The sequence below is a fragment of the Phyllostomus discolor genome, chromosome 10 (genome assembly GCF_004126475.2).
Source record: "Phyllostomus discolor isolate MPI-MPIP mPhyDis1 chromosome 10, mPhyDis1.pri.v3, whole genome shotgun sequence".
Taxonomy (NCBI): Eukaryota; Metazoa; Chordata; class Mammalia; order Chiroptera; family Phyllostomidae; genus Phyllostomus; species Phyllostomus discolor.
Window position 1 is genome coordinate 85,157,931 of NC_040912.2, and position 18,645 is coordinate 85,176,575.

At 52.0% G+C, this 18,645-nt stretch overlaps 1 protein-coding gene across 1 annotated transcript in view; it reads right to left on the bottom strand.

Moving 5' to 3' along the window:
- DENND11 (DENN domain containing 11) overlaps positions 1–18,583 on the bottom strand; it is a 34,935-nt gene extending 16,352 nt beyond the window's left edge. Inside the window, exons 1-3 of the mRNA XM_028526131.2 lie at positions 18,276–18,583; positions 6,596–6,695; positions 5,520–5,678 (exon numbers count right to left, since the gene is read on the bottom strand). Of these exons, the coding sequence (XP_028381932.1) occupies positions 5,520–5,678; positions 6,596–6,695; positions 18,276–18,543 (527 nt within the window). The 5' untranslated portion in view covers positions 18,544–18,583. The remainder of the gene's footprint in view (positions 1–5,519; positions 5,679–6,595; positions 6,696–18,275) is intronic.
- Positions 18,584–18,645: the final 62 nt, after the last annotated feature.

Sequence of the window (18,645 nt, forward strand, 5' to 3'; positions counted from 1 at the left end):
CCTTTAATTTTACAACATTCTGTCTTCCATTTTCTAAGTTTTTTATATCATAAAGTAGCTCTCCAGTATCTTCTGATGATTAAGAAACAGTTGCAGAAAGGACTCTCTCACTAGAAGATGCTGAAGCCAAGAGACGTAAGTTTGTGATGTCAGAGACATCAGAGATAAGAATGAATGTAGAACAGGGAGGTTAGGTGTCTTCAGAAACGCAGTCTGGTTCAGTTCTGTAAACGCCAGGGCTGTGAGTGAGCAGGTCCCTGCCCAGACCCCGGCCTCGCTCCCAACACTGCTCTCTCTCTCCCGCACCCTCTGCCCTGCGGGTCCCTTCTCTCGGGCCGCCGGAGCCCTCTGCCATCCCCAGGCTGCAAAAGCTGTCTAGCTACAACTCGCAATCTAGAAGCCGGAAAAAGATGAACGAATTCAATGAAGAAAAGAATCTGCATGACAAAAAAGGAGTGTTAAACAATAAATCACCAAGTGGAAAAATATTTCCAATCTCTATCACAAAGAACAAAGCCCCCATTATACAAAGAACGTCCCAGAAATTAATTGTTAAAGGGCCAATGACCAAAAACAAACGCCGCAAAGGCTGGGAACAGTTCACGGAAAGGACACAGGGCTCAGACTCAACCTCCCCGACAAGGACAGAAATGAAAATTAAAACTACTCACATACCATGTTTTACCTAGCAAAATGCCAAAACCCCAAAACTCTGAGCCGCGTGCTGTGAGGACGCAGCAGGCCCCTGCGTCACTGCAGGGCATGCAAAACGGTGCGATCTGCACGGAAAGCAATGTGATGGCATCTATGGCTGTGACAAATACACAGACCCTCTGGACCACCACCTTCATTTTGGGGATTTGACGTGCACGTGCCCTGCCCGCATGTGGAGCGATACCTGTTTGTGGGTGTTCGGTGCGGCCTCATCTGTAACGGCAACAGACTGGAAAGAACCAAGTGTCTGTCAGTATAGGACTTGACAAAGAAAACACGGTTCTTTTCCACGGGGCACCTTTACAACAGGAAGGAACAATGAGGGACTCACTGTGGAAGACAGGAGCGATGAGAAGACCGCCAGATGCATTGTGGGAAGAAGGGCAAGGTACCAAACAGGTACACCCGCTACCTTCCGTATGAAAAGGGGGAGATGAGACTCGGCATCTGTGTTTGCACAGACACGTACACAGAGTCTAGAAAGAGACACGAGACTCTGACAGCGATTCTGGGGGTTAGTGGATGGAGGTGGGAACTGGGTAAAGACTCTTCACTGTATGCCATTCTCTCCTTCCTTTAGTAACAGAACCTTCCGAATTTTAGCTGCGCACATGGCCACCAAGTTAAGGACCACGTTTCCCAGACTCCCTTGCCGCTAGGCGTGGCTAGTGACCAAGGCAATGGAAGGTGAGCAGAAGCCACGTGTTCCTGAGATCCCCGTTGTACTGCCCCTGTGTCTTGCCCCTTCCTGCATGCTGGAGCAGGACTTGCGAACAAGCAGGGCTCTGCCATGTGGACGAAGACACTTCCCTAGAACACAGCAGAAGACACTCTCTAACATACAGCAGAATACAAGACAAAAACTGGGGTCCCAGGATGACCCTGTAAAACAGAACCACCTACCATGCTGGAGTGCTTCTCTCCCTCAGGGACTATCATGCTAAAAAAAAAATAGCTGTACTTCTGTCTTGTTTGACTGACTGTACTTTGGATGTCTTTGTTAAAGCGACTTTGCCTAACTAAAGTGATACCCAGAAATGAGTTACCACAGTGTCAAAACCACGCTGTGGCATCAGCTTAGCAGCTGGCAAGGGAAGGTGGTAAGAGAATGGATATTGCAGACTCTAAAGCTGGTGACCCCTCTTACACTGTAGCAAAAAATTTACTAAAACTTCAGTAGCTTGGAAGACAGGTCCTGTGTCACCTGAACTCGGAGCTTTAGGGGCAGCTGTGGGAAGCAGGATGCTGATTGCTTCCTCGCTGCTGTTTTTAAGTGAGCTGCTCCAAGAGTAAGAGGGAAACAGGCAAGAACGGGCAGGTTTGTAAGCAGAAGTGGAGGGAAACACAGCCGAAGGGAAGTGTATTCTCCCTGAGCTCTGCCATGTAAATTAATTGATATTCTAATCATTTGGGACTAGAAAAACCAATTGCTTCTGTACCCCAAATGCAGGAAATACGAATTTCTCTCAAAGCCTCTCTGGATAAATTTATTCTTGGCCAGACATAGGAGTCAAACCATTTGTAAAAATGCGATTGAGGGTCCCACCTCCGGGGAGTTGCCCTTAAAAGGAGGGAAAGATGGATGGGCCGAGAACGGACACTAGTAACTAATCTGCAGTCCACCGGCCTGCAAACTGAGACCCAGAAGAGACCTTGGGCAGCAGGCTCTCACCCCTGGAGCCACCTGGAAGCAAACGGACTGGAACCCAGTTCGGTGTTTGAGGGATCTACATAGTCACCGGCCTAAAAAGTCGGTGACTTTCCAACCCCTAAAGAAACCGCCTGCCCCCCAAATCTGCACTAGCAGAAAAGGTGTTCTAAGGCTATGCAGCCCCAAGAAGAGGTTCAGAAGTGGGTGTGCAGGAAAGTGGCCGAGAGGATTTTGGAGAGCAGAAGCGAAGGTTGCCAAGGAGCCTCCGCAGTCCCTGCCGGCGGGGCTGCGTTATGGTAACAGACTAGCGATTGCATTTCGCATCTTCCCTTTTCCAGCAGGAGTTAATGTGGTGGTTTCTACTCGAGCTCCCATGTAGCGTTTGGGAGGTGGGGAATGGATGGACTTGTCTGTTCTCTCACAGGTTTTGCAGGGGGAGGAGCGTGTCCTCATCCAATGAGAAGGACTGCCTCACATCACACGCAAGTCCCGGGTTGCAGCCTGAGGCATTCCCTGAATGAACCTCCGTGTCCCTCTCGGGGTGGGAAAAACGTCCTCCACTCGTGGGAAGGAGAGGACACGTGGGAACCTCGGTAGCCAGAGGGGCAAACGGAAGCAGGAGCTGCTAATTCCACCCTGCCCCCCAAATCCATTCATCCCACTTCCTGTTTGTAACAGAAGCCCCAGGATTTCCATTGGTCACCAGGCTGCCCACCTAGGGACGACCTTTCCCCGTCCACTCTGTTGTGGGGCGGGTCTTTGTGACCAAGGAACGTGACAATGGGAGGAGAAGCGATGTGGGCGACTCCCAGGTGTTTCCTCCTCCCTGCGGGCTGGAATCAGATGCAGCTGCGCTACAGAGTGGCTTTGAGCCTCTGAGAGGAGGACAGCGCGGAGGACAGCAAGCGCTCTCAGGACTTGGTGGGACATGCAGGGACATGGCGCGGGTCCCTGAACACCTGCAGGGAAGTGCAGGCTGCCCACCCTGCACCTGCCTGTCCCTGGGCTGTCCCCGAGGAGAAGGCTCTCCCGTCTCATATGCGTCACTGTCTCTCGGGGCCTCTGTTACCACCATTTAGCCAGGACCCTGAGTAACACCTTCGTGTAATTTTAGAATGCACTGCTTATTTGGGAAATTCGTTTTTTTCCAGAAGAATAATGTATTTTTAAAGTGTCAGGATCCCATTAAAAATGTTTTTTTTTTTTACTCCATAATATTACTTCTGAAACACAAAACTAAGTATTTCAAATAGAGAAAGAGACACATGCTGGAAGCTGTCCGCCACAGCTCCCACATGGAGAGAAACACACTAAATGCTCAACTCCAGGGAATAACTGAGCCAACTTTCGGGCCAGCTCTAGCTTTATAAGCTATTAAAATAATCATCAAATGATAATATGGAGAAAACATACCCATAACTGGTGCTCCTGAAGAAGGGAAAACATGCAATGGAAAAGCTGTGAATATTTTATTACAGAAGGAAAGCTTCCTGAAGTCAAAAGTAAAAGACATGTCTGTAGACCCAAGGGGACAAACTACCCCAGGAAAAATAAAAAGCTTGGAAACAGCAGAGGTAAAGAAAGACTCTAAGGCAGCCAGAGAGCAGCGACTTCCCCGGAACAATAGTGGGTAGAAGGCAGCACAGGGTTCCGTGCAGCCTCCCGAGAGGAAGGAAGAAAGACTCAGGCTTGGAACCCGCCGAGAGGAAAGGTCACAGAAAGATTAAGCAGGCGAGACCCCAGGGGAGGCAGCGCCCACGATCCTTTCATGGGGGAAAAAAACGTGCTTCACGGCAAAATCCAACCAACTGAGAGATAAGTCAGGAACTCAGGAATGGAGCGAGCCACATGGAGCCCCGGATGTGGTCGGGAACACGCAACTAAGACGGGAGAACTGTGGGCACTCGGCTCCGGAACTCCTGTCCCGGCTCCTGCACTCTATAAAACGGAGCCGGGAAGCGGGGGAGGTGCCGGGCAGGCGTATGAGACAATGGGCTCCATCTGTCAGCAGCTGAAACACGATTTACAAACCAACGACGCCTGTCCAGAGGTTCCTGCACTTTACTGTACATGTTATTTCTCAGTACAGATAGGGATAGAGCCATCTCTTCCTGCTTTCCATCATCTTTTTTCTTAACTTTGGGGAACAGATCAAGAAATAATATATCTCACTGTGAAAAAAATTCCCTTAAAGTTTGACAATCCCTTCAGTTTCATTTCGTCTTTTCCCAATACAAGTAAAATTACATATGGTTCATGAACACAGGTTGCTATTTGACCAAATTAAATCTTCATAAAACGTGAATCCTAGTTTTGCACAATTGCTTCTATTTTAGAATGGCATTCACTGCATATTGAGAATGGATGTCTCTCTTGAGCGGTAAGATTTGGGAGGCTTTTTAAAATTCACTTGCACTTCTATATAAATTATTAAGTAAGTTCGTTTTTTCCACAAGCAATAGATTTCATGTTCTTTCAAAGATAACGATCAAGAAAGATTATTACATTAAAAATCAAAACAATGAGAAATTTCCAAAACACAGTATGATGCAGAGGATGAATTTTAAAGCACACACGTACATCCATCGAAGGGGAAAATGTGCTAACATTTTCACAGTGCTTCAGGGTTTACGGATAGATTTCTCCCTCAAAACTCTGCAAGGAAACTGCAGTGCTTACATCATGAAAAAGAATATTCAATGACTAATAAATGGCTTTGCTGGTTCTGCTAGGAACTCCCTTTCTATCACCCAACACGGTAATAATCACCCTAAATAATAAAGGGTGAGGCCTAAAAGAAGCTAAGAGTCTGTTTGCCCACCCGGGGCGAGGAGGCAATTGTTGCGGCAGAGAAAAACAAAGCTCGTGTGCAGGACAGCAGACTGTTTCATTAGACCAAATTGATGTCAGTAGCAGAATAACCCGAAAGCAAAATCTACCCCAGCGGTCGTGACAGTGTGAAGACTAGCATGCAGGACGCTGGTTGAAACAAAAGGCCTGCACCCGAGGCGTGAGGAAGCACGGCCGTGGATGCTCTTGGAAAGGCGCCTGTTGCGTGGGCACACGACCCGGACCGCCGAGGGCTCGCCGGGACACCGGCTGGCAAGGCCCCGGTGCCTCCCCTCCCTGCAGACGTCGTAGGTGAGCCACGTACCGAACCTGGTTCTCCAGGAAGTGCATGTACCGGTAGAGCAGCGTGTAGGACGGAGACAGGATGCCCACAGACTTCATGCGTGCCCCGCGCTCCAGCTCGCTCTCCACGGGCATGTTGGCGAAGCAGGCCAGGCCAAAGAAGGGCCCCTTCCGGAAATAGCTTCGAAATCAGAGACAGAGAACCTGGGTTGCTTTGGTTTTCCATTGGAGATGCAGCCCCCAAGAAAAGAAATAACTGTGTCTGGGGCTCTATGTGAGAAAGCTCAGTCTAAAACACACACATTCCTAGAACCTCAGGGGGACAGTTAGCCTAAGCTGCTCAGCCTCATGACCGAGACATCCAAGGCTCACACAGATTATGGAGCTCGCCAAGGGCCATCCAGCTGGAGCCAAGACTGATCTCTGGCAAGCCTGCTGCTCCGGGCCCTCTCTCCGCTCCCTCCTATACAACGGATGACCGGGCGCACAGATCCTCCGCGGGCCTGTCTGGAACCAGTTCCGCCTCATCAGCATAAACTGTGTTGACCCTTTCCTCATGTCCTGGGGCTCTGATGCCTTTAACAGAGCACATGACCAGGGCCGTGGTGTTTCCTTCCCCTTTCTCACACTGGCTGGTCCGGGTTCCAGCCCACCGAGGAGATTAAAGCCGCTTCATCACCTCTATGCTCTTCGCTCTTCCCAAGAATCTTGATTACACAGGACTACCAACTGGCCTTACTGAAAGCTGGACTTCCCAGTTTTAGCACATAAACAGCTGGAGTTAACTGAAACTAAACCAAAACACCACGCTTTCACGGAAGCCAAAGCTCACGGGAGGTCCAGTCATTTCTTAGAAAGGGAAAGAAGTTCTGTGGTAGTTCTTCACTGTTTTGGGTCATGAAATCCATTGAGAACCTAATGAAAAGTAGGGACCTTCTTGCTAGAAAAATGATGTAAACACAAAACTATATATGTATTTTTTTCCCAGGGCATTTACATGGACCTGCTGCAGGCCCCCGATAAGAAGCCTTATGCTCTGGGGAAAGTAAAGGGTGGAGAGGAAATGATACAGAGAAGACTCCATCCGCAAGGACTTACATGAAATCCGACTGGATTTTATGGGACCCGCTGGCCATAGACTTGAACTCTACGCCCTCGAGGTCAATGTCTTGAGGTAAACACCATTCCACCATGTTTCCTGCGGGGGAGGGAGAACACGAGTTAGAAAAACAGCAGCATGCAAAGAACGAGGCTGCGAGCAGGGCGCAGCACACACGGCTTCCCGGGGAGTGCATCGATGACTTGTGGAACTTCGATCCACCTCCACGCTGCACTGTGTGCGCACAGAAAAACACGGTACGAGGTGCCGTCACAACTGCACGGCTCAGGGAATATCCCCAGTGTACACATGCCTGCGTAGCCAGCACCCAGACCAAGATGCAGGCTTTGTCTGCACATCAGTGGCCTCTCGTGTCCCCGTTGGGTCATCAACCCTCTCCCAAGGTGATGATGGTCCTGACCTCTAACGCCATACATTAGCTTTGCTGCTCTCAAAATTTTAGAAATGTGGTCACAGCTTGCATTCTTCTGTGTCTCTTTTCACTCAATATATTTTTTGCAGGATTCATCCACGTTGGTGCCTGGAGCAATAGTTTGTTCATCGATTACTTCCACCCTATGTATGTGACATTGCTTACTTAGTTGTGGATACTAACTTAGCTTATTTTCAACGGGATGCTATTACAAATAGCACTGCCGTAGGCCATCTGCGGCACACGCATGGCGAGGCCGAGCTCCATTGCTCAGAGCTCCCTTCCCTGCAGTTTCCCGCTGGGACTGGGAAGGTGGAAGTGAAGCAGCGCCACATGATGTATTTACGTCTGGCTGGTGTGGCGGGAGCACCAGGCAGCTCACACCGTGGCAGGGGTGGGGGGCGGCCAGGCCCACCTCCCCCTGGGTCCTCTTTCAGCTTTTCTGGCTCCTGAGCCAGGAGTGTGCTTGGTTCCATAGCAATCTGGGCATCAGCTTCATCAGGACACCCGTGCTGTTCAAGTGGAGGCAGTGCCGGACTGACCCAGGCTCCCCTCCCACCTCATCAGTTCCAGTGTGGTGCTCTCTCTCTCTCTCCCCGATTTCACTCCCTTCTTCCGTGACTGCTCAGCCAGGACATGCCAAGCTCCATCACCAGACACAAAGACCACAGCCTCACACGGAGTCTGCCCAGCCGCCACCCTGTGCAACACTGAGTCCCTGGTTCCGCCTCCCTGCTTGAAACTTGGCCGACACCACGTGCACATATGCAAATTTTAAATAAATTTTTAAAAATCTTTAAAAGAGATGGGCATCTAAGGCATATTTTTATAGAAGGCATTTTTTAAAAAAGAAATGCTAGTAATCAAGGGGCTATAGGTTGACCCTCAGTATCCATTCCTCCTTTTACAGGAAGCGGAACCAAATGACAAGCACATTTTTCAGTACCTTCTTTGCTCATAGGTATGGCTATGTGAGCAAATTCTAGCCAATGAGCTGTGGACAAAAGTGAGGTGGGTCGTTTCCAAAACGTGCCTTAATGGGAAGGAGAATGCCGTCCCTTCCTCCATCCTGCTGCCTGGAACGTGGAGGTGGTGACCAGCCATCCTGAATCACGCAGGGGAGGGCTCTCCCTGCACAGCATGGAGGGGACAAAGGAGCAAGAGCCACCACGAGTCCAGGCCCTGGGTGACCTCATGGATCGGAGCCCACATGCCAGCCCTGGGCCAGAGATCTCCTGGCTGATGATACATGATAAAGAAGAACCTATCTTAAGCCACTGTTAATTTGTGTCTCTGGTATTCAGGGTTGAACCCATAACACATAGGTCATAACGCAGCTGACCTATGGAATTGAGTCCCCATTACTCAGCTGGTTCCCAAAGCCTTCCTCCTGGTTCCTCGGTGCCTGGCCACTCCTTAACAACGTACAGAAACAGGAAGAGTTGGACGGACCGAATGACCTCCTATTCATTCCACTCTTCCCGTCTAGGTAGACGCCAGCCCCTCTGGGTGGGGAAGGAAGGCTGACGGACTATGGGATGGAGCCCAGGCTCTGGAACACCACTAGGGGCAGAGTTCTCGGGCCCCCAGGGAGCGCCGCTCTGAGGACACGCTCCTGGAGTGCGAGGGAAGTGGGGGAAGCAGCCCTGGCCCTCATCCCAGCCTGCTGTCTCCACCGTACTGGCGCTGTCTCCCCGGAGACAGACCCTCTTCAAGGCAGGGACTCTGCTTATTCCTCTCCGCATCCCGACACAGCACAGCGATTATCCCAAGACAGGCATTAAAAACTAAAGAAAACCGAAAACAAAAACCAAAACCCTCAGCTCTATTGACGACAGGCATGTTGTCTAAAAGCTAACTGATGGCTTAATGCTAATTTCCCTAGAGGCAATGCACGTGTGGTTACACCAGCGAGTGTCCCTCTGCGTAGGGCGCTGATGCACCAGTGTTAGAAGTAAAGGATCCTCACGTCTGCGTTTACTTTCAAACCGCTCAGGGGGAAGGAAGGACATCCATGTCTGGTGCGGTCAGTTGTGATGTGCTGTTTGCCGAATTGTGCCAACACAACGGATGTTTTAGGGGAGAATGTGAGCAGGGGAAAGTTCACATTTGCTTATGCTACAGATTCAAGGCAATTTCCATAAAAACCTCAGCAAGTTACTTTGTGGGTATTGACAAATTAATTCTAAAGTTTATATGAAAGGCAAGAGGCCCGAAATAGCCGAGATTACATTGGACTGGCCAAAAAATCCATTTAGTTTTTTTCCATAAAAGACACATTTTTCATTTCCATCAGTAACTTTATTGATTTGGATATTTTGAGTATGTTGTCTCTCTCCAACTTTTGAGTATATTGGCTTTTAGTGGGTAGAGGCCAGGGGTGCTGCTAAATGTCTTCCAATGCGTAAGACAGCCACACCGCAAAGAATTATTTGGCCAAAATGTCAACAGGACCAAGAAACATCATGAACCACTTTTGACACATTTGGTCAGTCACAGCACCTTCTCTATACACTGTACAAATCTTTTTTGCATTTCCGTCATGTTTTTACCTTTCTTGAAATAATAAAGCATAATACACAGAAAATGTGTATTTTCTTCCATCTTCAATATTAAAATGGCTACAAAAAGTCACCAATTTTGATGGATTTTTAAATGCACGCTGATATGACAGCTGTTACAATACAATCTGACAAAATTATCTCGAATGAAGTTAAAGACAACAAAGCACTACTAGAGGCACTGTATGGAAAAAACTAAACGAACTTTTGGCCAGCCCAATATTTAAGAAAAACAGTGAGAGGACTAATAGTACTCAGTTCTGAGACTTACTACAAAACCATAGTAATCAAGAGAGTGTGGAACACAAGGGAAACCACAGGAAAAAAAAACAGAAGACTGTACCAAACTAAAGTTTTTGCACAGTAAAGGAAACTATCAACAGAATGAAAAGACAATTTACTGAATGGGAGAAGATATTTACCAATGATACACCTGATTAGTAGGAGTTAATATCCAAAATCTACAAAGAACTCAAGCAAATCAACACCAAGAACCCTCCAAACAATCCAATTTAAAACATGGGCAGAGGACACGAGCCCACACTTTTCCGAAGAGGACGCACAGATGGCCAACAGACACATGAGAGATGCTCAGCATCACCGGTCATCAGGGAGATGCAGATTACAGCCATAATGAGATACCGCCTCACACCTGTCAGGAAGGCCATCATCTATACATCAACAAACAGCAAGTGCTGGTGAGGATGAGGAGAAGAGGGAACCCTCGTGCACTGTTGGTGGGAATGCAGACTGGTGCAGCCACTGTGGAAAGCAGAATGGAGATGCCTCCAAAAACTAAAAATAGAACTGCTCTATGACCCAGCTATTCCACTTCTGGATATTTATCCAAAGAAGCCCAAAACACCAATTCAAAGGAATATATGCGCCTTTATGTCCACTGCTGCACTATTTACAATGGCCAAGATATGAAACCAACCCAAGTGCCCATTAATCGACGAGTGGATAAAAAAGCGGTGGCACATATATACAATGGAGTATTACTTGGTCATAGAAAAGAATGAAATCTTACTATTTGTGACACCATGGATGCCCGTAGAGGGTATTATGCTAAATGAAATAAGTCAGTTGGAGAAAGACAAATACCATATGATCCCACTTCTGTGTGGAACCTTAAGAACAGAATAAACAAACCAAAAAAAAAAAAAAGTGAAGCAGACTCACAGAGACAGAGAACAGGCCGACGGTTGCCGGCAGGGAGTGGGGCTGAGTACTGGGTGAAAAGGGGGAAGGGATTAACAAGTACAAACAGGTAGTCACAAAATAGCCACAGGTGTGTAAGGTACAGCATGGGGGACACAGCCAACGACAGCGTGGTGACTGTGTGTGGTGCCAGGTGGGTGCTTGGGGTAACGGCGGAGCACTTAGTAGGGCATATGAGTCAGCTGCACACCTGAAACTGGTCCAAAACGTATTGAACGTGAGCTTCAGCTGAAAAAGAACCCCAGCAGGTCTTCACCGTGCACACGGAAAGCTATTTTTTAAATGTGTTTTCCCTTGTAGTTTATTCCCTTCATTTTCTGACATCGTGAAATGGACGCTTAACTCATTCTTTTTAAAGCGTTTTCTTTTCTAATGTATGCATTTAGAATGTAAATTTTCTTTAACACCCCACCTTGGCTTTCTCTCTCAAATACTGAGCTAGTCCCACAGCGACTGAGACCTGAGGGAGCGATCTGACCACGGGGGATCTCCTGTCGGCTGGTCCGTGATTCCGACCACGAAGTTCCCCATGCGAGCACAGAAAGCGCTCTGAGCTGAACGGGGCTGCACGGAGCACACATGAGGCCCCCCACACAAGCCGCAGACACCCCCAGTTCCCCCCACTCCCTGTGTGTCACCCATCACTTCCCGTATCTCTCCCTCCACCACAGTCCAGGAACGCACAACCCCCCAGCACCCTCCTTCATATGCAAACCTCGGGTCTTTTTCAAGGTAAAGTGCCATGTTTTCAGTACTGATGGGTTTAACCCTGGATCCTAGGAAAACTGTCCTATCATTTTTTTTTATTCATTTCCCATCATTTTTTTTAATGCGTCCCTGCCAGTTTTGAGTGTTATGTCCCTGCCCCATTTTTTCCCCATAAACCCGTGACTTCTACTGCATGATTTTCACAGCGCAGTGATTCTCAGTCAATCAAAGAGACACGAGTCACCATCAACTGAGCCTTTTCCGCCTCCTTCTCTCTCCTGCTCCACGCCCACCCTTTCCTTGGGCGTACGATCCTTAGGAGCACTCGCTGCACCTTATAGCAGAACAGACTGTATGAGGCTGAAGCAAGTACGGTGAAATGCCAACAAATGAAGACCTAAGTGGAGAATATATAGGTTTTTACTGTAGTGTTTTCCCAGCTTTACAGAGGATTAAAAAAATCAACAAATTGTGGAACATAATTGAAATAACTGAGACGTGGAAAAACACAAGGTGAGATACAGGCCCTGGTAAAGGGGAAAAGTTACTGAGGCGAAGTGTCATCAGGAGGGGGTGAAGAGGCACCAGGGCTATGGGGCACCCTGTATCAGAAACACAGTGCTCTCCCCAGGAATTGGAAACCAGCTTGCACGCGAACCGTGCCAGGGGTGTGTCCCACCTTTTGGCGTCTCTGGGCCCCACCGGAAGGAGAGAGGTGGCCTTGGGCCACACAGTAAACGCAATGCAACACGTAATCACACAAAATCTCATAATGTTTTGAGTAAATTCATAATTTTGTGCTGGGCCGCATTCACAGCCACCCTGGGCAGCACACGGCCTGTGGGCTGCAGTTTGGACACCCCCGGCACTGAGGCTGAGCGGGAAGTGATTTCACAAACGCAGCAGTCCTTGGGGCGAGTCATGTAGCGCTGGAGAAACTTAGCCTCCCCCCGCCCCGCCCGCGCAGCCCTGTGGTTTCCCAAACGTGCTCACCACACTGTGGGCACTCGGCCAGGGACCTGGGGCTGGGACAGATTCGACAGAAGGGCTCACCCAGGGGCAGTCAATCAAAGAGGGACACGTCACCATGGACCATGCCTGTTCCCCCTCGTTCTCTCTCCTTCTGTCTCCACACCTACCCTTTTCTTGGGCTACGACAGGTACCTACAGGCCCTGCCCAGCCTCCAGCTACAAAGAGACCTTCTGGGGAGGGGTCCACAGGACGGCTGGGGAACAAAGGAGGCAGCCTGCACTGTGTACATGCAGTCAGTCACTCAGTAAATACTGGTGGAACATAACCTGGGCTCCTGCAAAGGCAAATATATTCATGTTTAAAGGAACTTGGACAAACAGCTTACTGGGTTGGCAGCTCAATTACTCACGGGGAGCCAGAGAGCGATGCCGAGAGCCCGGCTGTGGACGTGGCTGCCGCTCCAAGGTCAGCCTGGCAGCTCTGTGTGCGGGCCTCTCAGAGCTGGCGACGTGTTACAAGCTCCTCGGCTCGGCGACACACACTCCGTCCCATCTGCGCCCAGGGCTGCCTCTGTCTTTTATTTCTGCTTCAACGTGAAGTGACCAGACCCCCGGGGCACATGCGGAGTTCCTGAGCCACCATTTCTTGGGGAGAACAGGCATTAGCCCCGGCTGCCTGTGAGGAAGCTCATCTCATGTATTTAAAGTAGAAAAGGCCATGTTCTGGAGCCAAGACAGCCTCTTGCTAACGGGAAATACACGGCTTCCTTCCCCCTTCTCGTTCACGGTCAGGTGTTTCCCAGTTGAGGATCCCCTCCCGAGGTGAGGTCTCACGCCGGAAGCAGCGGCTGCCTCCACTGGAGGTCCGGGTGCGGCTCCCCGGGCCAGCTTTCCCCTCTCCACCGTGGGCCTCGGTTTCCACTCTCCTGTGCCCTACCCATGCCCTACTTCCAGAGGGGAGGATGAGGGGTACCAGAGTCCTCGCGGCCCCTACACCACAGGGAAGAGACCTCAAGAGATGAGTTGGCTCAGACACCGGCACCAGAAAAGTAAACAGCCTGTTATCACTTGGTTTTGGTCTTAATTCACTGTAACTATGTAATCTGAAACCCACCTAGGAGGAGGACCTCCCCAAAGCCAAGGAAGAAGGAGGCAGCATAAAGAAACTTGAGGCAGGAGGAAATTCAAGTCAGCCCCATGCCAACCCAGAGCCGACTTCCAGGGCATGAATTTTACATGGAAAACAACCTGCCCTGGCTGGCGTAGCTCAGTGGATTGAGCGCGGGCTGGGAACCAAAGTGTCCCAGGTTCGATTCCCAGCAAAGGTACATTCCTGGGTTGCAGGCCATAACCCCCAGCAACTGCACATTGATGTTTCTCTCTCTCTCTCTCTCCCTAAAAATATAAATAAATAAAATCTTAAAAAAAAAAAAAAAGAAAAAGAAAACAACCTCCCACCTCTCAGGCCTCGTATCCTTTTACCCAGGGCCGTGCGGTAGGGGCAAGGAGGGCCCGCCCTGGAGACAGGCCGCCCAGGACCACCACTGGGCTCCGTCCCTCCTGCTCTGTGACTGGAGACGACTTGGCAGCCCTGGCCCTCGGTTTTTCTCGTCGTCACAGAGAAGACTGTTGGGATTGGAAGCGAGGTCCTTGAAATGCCCGGCATAGTTCCCGACACACAGTAGGCGCTTAGTCCCTGGTGGGCGCTAGAATGCCCGCCCCGGTTTACCCTCCATAGACTTTGCAGAGGAAAAACCAAATTCACGGCGGTGAGCCACACGGGGACTTCCTTCTGAAAACCACGGCAGGCGAGTCACCAGCAGCCTGGGAAAGGTCCTGCCAACGTAGGGTTGATGAGACTGACCGCAACCGTATTTCTCTGCCGTCTGATGGAAACGGCGGAGAGAGGACGTGGCCGCGTTCATCCTCCTCAGGCCTTCCTGCTGGCTCTCGGAACTGGCCTTCTCCTGGTCTCCGCCAGCCAGCCACTCTCGGGACTGCTCTTCGTATCTCAACATCATCCTCCCGATTCCCCATTCTCACTCCACGTTGTCACGGCCCCACCCATGGCTGCAGCCACTCACTGGCTGCACACGTCAGATGCCCTGGGCGGCGTCCAGGTCAGGCCCCAGACACCTCACCTACCCTCGTCCCCGGGCTACTCCTCCGGCCCCACTGTTGGAAAGAAAACGCTCGTGCGTCATTGGACGCGCGGAGAGGGTATGCAGATTGGAATGCGTGGGTGTGATTTGTGTGCACTCATTTGGCATAAACATAGGAGCATTCAGGTGCAGCGCATTAAATGGGTGTTTAGGTGTAATTGAGGCACTGGCAGCGATGGAGGGAGGCACAGAGAGTAATTCATCCTTAATCGGGAGGACAAAAGGGAAAGAAACATCTTAAAGATCTCAGTGGGCTCTCTGCCCGCCCCCGTCACCCCCCCTACCCCCCAGGCTGCCCCAATACAAACACACACAGGGCAGGAATTGCCCCCACACACCCAGACAATAACTCTGGGGAAACTGTAGCCACTCAAAGTGGACATCGTGAACAAGCAGCCCAAGGAGAAGGAGTCACAGGTGTCCCGCACTGCGGGTCTGAAGCTTTATCTGCCTCGGGCGCGCACGCAAGCCCTCAGTCCCGGGGAGAGACAGCTGTGCCCCTCCGTAGGGAGGGGGAGGGCGGGTTTCCAAGTGTGACGATGCCTTTCCCCTTCACTAAACAGAGGAAAGTGAGGACACGTTACTAGAAACCCACAGAACAAAATAAAAATTTTAAATCGGGGCCCTACAGGGTGGGTTGAACACACGGGAAAGCGGTACCCTGGCCGCCACCCTCTCCCGCCAGCTTGCGCCGCGAGCCTCTGGGCCTGGTTTCAATAGCAGCTTTGTGGCCCCGATGGCCAGCACCGCCATCCGAGGGACTCCCTGCCACAGATAAAGGCTGAGTGTGTGGATGTCAGAGTGAGAGAGAGTGTGTGTGTGTGTGTGTGTGTGTACATGCACACATACACCCACAAACCCCTAAGTCCTCAGTCATTTGTAGGTCCCACATCAACCATCGTTTTCAAACCACGAGTCCAGTGAAAAGAACGTCTTCTCAGATTTGTCCCTGCGGATACCCAACCCAGCCTTCCAAACCTCGTACCTAACGGTACAAAAGAGTTACTCTCTTCTTCTGCATCCAGAAGAGTGACGGCCTCACGTATAAACTGGGTGTAAGTGATCACATAAGTGATCACCCGGTAACAGTGGGGACCAGGATCAAATGAAACAAACTGCCTTATAGCAAAATGCCTGCCTGCGTGACGTCAGTGTCCGGGTATCATTCGCAATCCCTTCTTTCCACACTGACCGTGGCCTGAAAAACCACGACGCACGGGGCTGGGGCCTGGCCCACGCGAACCCACGCCCCCGTGAGGACCGGCTGTGCCGGCCACGGCCCTGGCAGGGTGAGGGCGCCGGCCCTGCTTTCATCTGTAGCCGCTGCACCTGTGGCTGACACGGGCCTTTCCTCCCTCCTGCCCCTCCCTGCTCAGGCAGACCCCCGCCGACGCCCCGTTTCGTCTGCTACTGTCCAGCACTTCCCACACTGAATCTCACCCTCTCATCAACAGGAAGTCCTCACTTAACCTGGACCCTCGGGTGTTCACAACTGAGGCTTTAGAGTGAAAGGGCATATGACAAAACCAATTTTACCAAAGGCTAATGGACAGAAGCAAGAGGTAGGTTCCTACAGCCTATTTCTGGTCTCAAAAACATCACCAAACTTCTAAATAAAGGCCCCGAAAAACGCTTCGAATATTAAACGTTGAAGGAAATGTTAGCTCCGCGTGCATTTGAGGAAGATGAACACAAACAAGTAAAATAACTCTTTTCCAGTCCGCTCGTGCCAGTTAAGGGTCGCAGGTGGCTGGAGCCTCTCCTGGCAGCCCAGGGCGCGGGTGGGAACCAACCTGACCAGGACACCTGTCCACCACAGGACACACTCGCGCCCACACTCACACTCACTCATATGAAGGGGCCATTTAGAAACGCCATTCACCTCATGCCCCCATCCCTGGGATGTGGGGAGTCGGAGCGGGGGGAGGGGGTGGCGAGACCGGAGTCCCAGGAGAAAACCCACACAGGGACAGGGAAAAATGGGACAACTCCACAGACAGCGGCCCTGGTCAGGAATCAATTCCCACCCCCGCCATCAATGTTATCACAAAAGCAGTTGAATGAAACAATGTCATTGGAGGACCTGCTATATTGACCTGTAGGTGACGCGCTAAGGTATAATGAATATGGCAAAGTATCTGTTTTTGTCTAGCAGGAAGGGTTGCTTTGGTCAAAAAAGAACAGCTTTGCAAACGACTGGTGTCTGGGAGGCCTGAGCATATGTGAATCGATGTGTGACTAGCACACACATTTTTACAAATGGATTGGGAAGCACCAGCACGCACTACACACACGTACAAGAGGTTGGTACTATTTCGTGACACTTCTGCGGGAGTCACGAATGTGTGCACGTGCGGATGTTGATCCGATGTCAAATTAATTTCACGGGGTGGGCCGCAGTCCAAACCATGTGAGAGCCACGGGGGTGCCGCCAAGGGACAGGCAGAACCAGAGGCCTGGTCTCCTCCCAGTGCAGGCCACCACGGTGTCTCGCTGGTGCATACTCCCTGAGCACAGTCACATTACCCCGCGGGCACCCTCGCTGCTGCCCTGTCTGCACCCCCTTCTCAGGGTCCTTACCATGCTTCACCCCACTGCACGGCACCCATCCAACTCTCCAGAATGGGTCCCCGCTCACCGTGGCAGGACCAGGAGGGGAATTCCAGAAAGTAGCAGGTGTGCATCTTTCCCTAACAGGCCCTCCGCAGGCCAGCAACTCGGCGGGAGTTCGTGGACACAAAGGCACACCTGGGCGTTAGTAAACCCCGGAGTCATGACCTCGACCTCCAGCCTCCAAAGGCGACCACGAAGCAGCTCTCCGAGTGAGAGGCCCCTCGCAGGTCAGGACTGCGGAGAGAGGGATCTGTCCCCTCACTTCTGACCCCGTGACGTCTCTCACCGCGAAAGTGCACGCTTCCTGACCGGGTGGCCCGGGTGCAGGCTACCTGCCACCACCTTTCAGTTCTCCCGACACCAAGGGCCCACCTGAGCAGGCTTCCCCGGTCTTCTTCAATGGGTCTCCAGCTCAGTCCCCCAAGCCCATGCCCCTCCTCCCTCCAAACACCGCCCACATTAATTCCTCAAAATAATACGATCGGAGAAAGTGACTTCGGCCGCTTAGAAAGTTCCCGAGCAGGGACAGGTGGAGGGCGGGGTGGGTGTGGGGAGGGCGGGGGCGAGCTTCGGACACTCAGTTTCAGGAGTTAACCTGCAGGGCATTCCTCCTCTTAAAGGTGCGTGGGGGGGGGGGGGCGGCTTTCAGCCCAACACGAAAACAAAACAAAAGCCCGTGTGTCCGTGGCCGCAAACAGGACCCTCTGTTACTGGGGAAGCGCAAACAAGGCAATGGGGCCGGGGGCACCGACCCCGAGCTGCTGAGAAGCTGGGGGACGGAAAGCAGAGGGGGTCGGAGGGTGCGGCGAACAAAGCCCCGCGTCCCGCGCCCAGACCCCCAGACCGCACGCACTCAGCCCGCTCGCTCGGCAGGAGCCCGGCGGCGGGGTGGGGGTGCAGGTGTGTGGGCGCGCGCGCCGCGAGCCCCTCCCCCGCCACTCGCCACCCGCCGAGCCCGGTGTGGGGGCGGCGACCCTCTCCCCGCCCTGGTCCCCCGAGAGGCTCTCACCCGAGCGGGGATCGAAGGTGACCACGAACACGGCCACCACCTGGTCCTCCTCCACGTCGCCCAGCTCCAGGCGCCCGGGCTGCAGCAGCACCTCGGAGGCACCCAGCTCCTCGGTCTCCCGCCTCCTCCGCGGCTCCGCGGCCACCCGGCCGCTCCCGCCGCCGCCCCAGCCCCGGCCTCCAGCCTGCAGCTCCGGGGCCTGCGGCGGGGAGACGGCGGGGCCCTCGGCCCAGCGCAGCAGCGGCGCCGCGTCGCCTCGCTCCACCATGGCGAAGCGAGGAGGAGCCGCGGGCGGCGAGGGGCGGGCGCCGGGGCGGGCTGCGGAACTCGCCTCGCGGGCCGGCCCCCGGAGCCCCGCGCTCCCGCCGCC